The following is a 5,324-nucleotide window of genomic DNA, read 5'->3' as shown; positions in this document are numbered from 1 at the left end:
TTGGGAGAATTTGGGAGGAGGATGACAAACAAGAAATTTTATAATTAAAATTCAAATCCAGAAACATGGAAAACAAAAGAATGTGCATGGCCTCAATAACATCAATAACCTACTCATGAAAATACATGGTAAGCATTTATTTACTGTCTATAACTGTACAATACTTGACAACTCCTGCCATGGAGGGAAACATAACAAGGGATTTTTACATGAAATTTGACAGAAATTAAAATAAGGTGCAACTCATAGACAAATAAAACTATATGGTCTCTCTGATCTGAGATGTAGGAGGACAACCACAAACCAGTAATGAATTACTCTCTTGCTACTCTTATCATGGTATCTAGTGATTGATGATTTGCATCTGCCCAGACCACAACCCACTGCCTTGAGATCTTCTTCATAGTCAGGTCACATCCTGTGTTGGAGTCAGCTCCACACAGGTAACAGCACAGACATGACAATCTCCACTCAGCTTCTGGGGTTGCTGTTGCTCTGGCTTACAGGTAAGGAAGACAACATGCAAGAATTTTTCAATTGTGTGTGGTCACTGTTGACTGGTCTCAAGGAAATTCCTCATCTAACAGTATTAAATGTGTGCATTTTTCCCCAATTTTTGAAACTCAGGTGCCAGATGTGACATTCAGATGACCCAGTCTCCATCCACCTTGTCTGCATCTTTGGGAGAAAGTGTCACCATCACATGCTTGGCAAGTCAGGACATTTATGGGCATTTAGCGTGGTATCAGCAGAAACCAGGGGAATGTCCTAAGCTCCTGATCTATGGTACAAACAGCTTGGCAGATGGGGTCTCACCAAGGTTCAGTGGAAGTAGATCTGGCTCACAGTATTCTTTTAAGATAGGGAGCCTGCAATCTGAAGATGCTGCAACTTACTACTGTCATCAGGGTGATAATACACCTCCCACAATGATTGATGTCATTATAGAAACCATCAAGGGAAGCAGAAGTGAAAGATCAGCCTGGCCCATTTGCTCTTTCTGGTGTCTGCTCTTCAATGTATTCCAGCTGCTGAGGGGCAGGCATAACTCTCACACTTAGGACCTCAGGGTCAGCTATACCACCTGCTGCAGGGGGAAACAGGCAGGGGGAAACATCTCTCCCCTTCCCACATCACCATATGGCAGATGAGGGAAGGAACTACATTGTTCAAGTTCAAGATTTTGGTGCTGGTTCACCTGCACCCATGTCTGTATAAGGAGCTGTGGGCAGGCCTGCTTTTCATCCCACCTGGCTCTGGCATTGCTTAGCCCCGGAAATAACAACACACAAATTGTATTCTTTTAAACACTGCCTGGCCCATTAGTTTCAGCCTCTTATTAGCTAATTCTCACATCTTGGTTTAACCCATATTTAGTAATCTATGTAGCACCACTAGGTGGTGGCTTATTAGGAAAGATTCAGCATGTCTGACCTGGTGGCTGGCTTCATGGCTACTGACTCAGAGAGGAGGGGCATGGTGATTGACTAACTTCCCTTCTTCCCAGCATTCTGTTCTGTCTATTCCACCTATCTAAATTCTGCCCTATCAAAAAGCCAAGGCAGTTTCTTTATTAACCAATAGAGTCCTTCATCACATGTCAATATGGTCAGCCCCACTATGCTGCCCAGACAAGCTGAAGGACCCACTTTCCCAATTGCTGTAGCTGGTAAGGGGGAGGGTCTGATCCTTGGCCCAAAACACGTGGTAGGTACAAGTAGAGGAGGGTATCTTTACATTGCTCTTACCACCATAAGGCAGATGAGTGTGGTGGGGCCAACTATCCCACATAAACATCACCAGGGCCAGCTCACCCTCATTTCCACCAACTGGGTCATTTCTATTATGCTGCCTAGGCAAGCAGCAGGGATTGCTCTCCTGAATATTGAAGCTTCTAATGGGGAGGGTCTACTCTCTTGTCTGTCATTGTAGGTGAGGGATGAAGGATAAGGAGGGTATCCCTCCCATGCCCATGCCTTTACATGACAGATTACTAGTGGGGACAGCTCTCCTATACTCAGAATTTGGGGACTGGATCATCCTCACTTCCTGCAACAGGGTTGCTCTATTGTGCTGCCAGGCAAGGTGAAGGGCCTGTTCTCCCAAGTGCTGTAGCGGGTGAGGGGCTGGACTAGCTCTACAGTTCTTATGACTTGAGAGTCAGCTCTCTCACCCACCTCAGGTACAGGGGCTAAGGAGGGAAGACATTCCTTTCCCACCCTTGCCACCATATGGCAGATGAGGGGTGTTCTTACCCTCATCTTGATTTCACTAAGTACCAAAACAATCACTTTTATGGTACTACTCCATAGGAGATAAATTCATTGAATAGGTTCACACAAAATGATAGAATTCATGGGATCCACAAGATTATGCACCAGATAAGTTGACATTTTGAAAGTTAGCCGACCAAAATTTATGCTTCTGATGGATTAAATTCATGTAGGCATGGTCCATGAAGAACACTGCCTTTTGTATAACTTGTGGTCTCTAACTACAAGTACAAGTACATAAGAACATTTGCTTGATTATGTTCTTAGCAGCATTATTTGTAATAGCCAGAATCTGGAAGAAACCAATAAGCCCCTCAACTGAAGAAAAGATAAAATGTGATACATTTACACAATGAAGTACTTTTCAGTGGCAAAAGATAACATGTTGGTTTTTGTATGCAAATGGATGGAACTCTAAAAAGCCATCCTGAGTGAAAAAACCCAGACAAAGAAAGACAAACACAGTATGTACTCATTCATAAGTGGATATTAGATATAAAGCAATGCAAACTAGCCTACAGTCCACAACTCCAGAGAAGACAGAAAACAAGGAGAGCTCTAAGAGATACATACATGGATTTCCCCAGGCAGGGGAACTAGACAAAATTTCTTTAGTAAAATGGCAGCATCAGGGGACGGGGAGGGTGGTAGGAGAATAGGATGGGGAGAAGTAATAAAGAGAGGAGAACATGAGAGATCAGGAAGATTGAGTTGGGTAAATGACAGAGAGAGGGAGCAAGGAAAGAGATAACTGGATATAGGGAGACTCTGTGGGGTTAGCAAGACAACAGGCACTAAGGAAACTCTCACGAAACACCACACATTAACCCAGGTAAGAATCTAAGCAATAATGGGAAGAGTACCTAAACTGATCTTCCCCTGTAAACAGATTGATAATTACCTTAATTTTCATCATAGAACCTTCATCCAGTAACCATTGGAAGCAGATGCAGAGATCCACAGTTAAGCACTGAGCCAAACTCCTGGAGTCCGGTCAGAGAGAGGGAGAAGCAAGACTATGAGCAAAGGGGTCAAGACCATGGTTGGGATACCCACAGAAACAGCTGACTTGGACTAATGGGAAATTACTGACCCCAGGCTGACAGCTAGGGAGCCAGCATAAGACTGAACTAGGTCCTCTGAATGTGAATGACAGTTGTGTGGTATGGACCGTTTTTGGAATCACTAGCAATGGAACCTGTATTTTATCCCTAGTGCATGAACTGGTTCTTTGGAGCCCGTTCCCTAAGGGTTTGTCAATCTTGTGAATTTTCTCATAGAACTAGCTCTTTCTTTCACTGTTTCTTTTTATTAATTTCTTTGTTTCTATTATATCGATTTCAGCCCTCAATTTGATTATTTTATCATCTACTCCTGGGTGATTCTGCTTCTTTTTGTTCTAGTGCTATCACATGTGCTGATAAAACACTAGTGTGAGATTTCTCCACTTCCTTTATATTGGCACTTAGTGATATGATCTTTTCTCTTAGCACTGATTTCATAGTGTATCATAGGTTTGGGTATGCTGCGCCTTCATGTTTGCCGAATTCTTGGAAGTTGTTAATTTCTTCCTTCCTTCCTTCCTTCCTTCCTTCCTTCCTTCCTTCCTTCCTTCCTTCCTTTCTCCCTTTTCCCTTTCTTTCTTTTCCTTGACCCGGGGGTGATTCAATTGATCACTGTTCAATTTCCATGATATTGTAGGCTTCTTGCAATTAGAGTTGTTGTTGAATTCTAATGTACACAATGGTGACCTGATGAGATACAAGGGGTTATTTGAATTTTTTGTCACCTTAATGGTTTGCTTTGTTACTGAGTATATGGTCAATTTTAGAAAAGATTCTAAGAGGTGCTGAGAAAAAGGTATATTCTTTTATGTTTGGGTAAATTGTTCTATAAATATTTGTTAAGTCCTTTGAATCATGATATCTGTTAGCTTTCTTACTTCTCTCTTAAGTTTCTGTCTTGTTGACCTGTCCATTGGGGGAAAGTTTGGTGTTAAAGTATCCTAGTATTAATGAGTGTGGCTTGATGTTTGATTTGCATTTTAGTAATGCTACTTTTACATATGTGGGTGCTCTTTTATTAGGGCACAGATGTTCAAAATTGAGACTTCAACTTGATGGATTTTTTTTCTCATGGTTTATTTATTTATTTATTTATTTATTTTTTCTCATGGTTTTTTTTATATTTAAAAATTTCCATCTCCTTCCCTCCTCCTCCCCCCTACCTCCCCTCCTCCTCCCCCTTCCCTCCCCTCCTTCTTCCCCTTCCCTCCCCTCCCCTCCACCCATACCTCCCCTCCCTCCCTCTCAAGGCCAAGGAGCCATCAGGGTTCCCCACTCTATGCTAAGACCAAGGACCTCCCAACTCCCCCCAGGTCCAGGAAGGTGATCGACCAAGCTGAGAAGGCTCCCACAGAACCCGTCCATGCAGAAGAATCAGAGCCCAGAGCCATTGTCCTTTGCTTCTCAGTCAGCCCCCGCTGTTGGCCACATTCAGAGAGACGGGTTTGGTCGCATGATCCATCAGTCCCATTCCAACTGGAGTTGGTGATCTCCCATTAGTTCTGTCCCACCGTCTCCATGAGTGAACGCACCCCTCTCGTTCCTGACTTTCTCCCTCATGTTCTCGCTCCTTCTGCTCCTCATCAGGACCTTGGGAGCTCAGTCCAGTGCTCCAATGTGGGGCTCAGTCACCTTCCCCATCTGTCGCCAGCTGGAGGTTCCCTCACGGTCCTGACTTTCTTTCTCATGTTCTCTCTCCTTCTGCTCCTCATCAGGACCTTGGGAGCTCAGTCCGGTGCGCCAATGTGGGGCTCTGTCATTTTCTTCATCTATCGTCAGGTGGAGGTTCTATTGATGGATTTTTTCTATGATAAGGATGAAATGTTCTCCATCTCTTCTGAATAATTTTAGTTTCAAGTCTATTTTGTTAGATATTAGGATAGCTACATCTGCTTGTTTCTTAGGTCCATTTGGTTGGAAAATCTTTTTTTGGCTCTTTACTCTGAGGTAATGTCTGCCTGTGAAGTTGAGGTGTGTTTCATTTATA

General features: G+C 43.3%; 1 gene segment (V, D, J or C); it reads left to right on the top strand.

Annotated features, from left to right (window-relative positions):
* Positions 1 to 439: 439 nt before the first annotated feature.
* Positions 440 to 1,061, top strand: LOC119807229. The segment is given in 2 exon segments: positions 440 to 506; positions 628 to 1,061. Coding segments are annotated over 2 exon segments (483 nt in total).
* Positions 1,062 to 5,324: the final 4,263 nt, after the last annotated feature.

This window comes from Arvicola amphibius, chromosome 2 (genome assembly GCF_903992535.2).
Source record: "Arvicola amphibius chromosome 2, mArvAmp1.2, whole genome shotgun sequence".
Taxonomy (NCBI): Eukaryota; Metazoa; Chordata; class Mammalia; order Rodentia; family Cricetidae; genus Arvicola; species Arvicola amphibius.
This window is presented reverse-complemented; position numbering and strand designations above follow the sequence as displayed.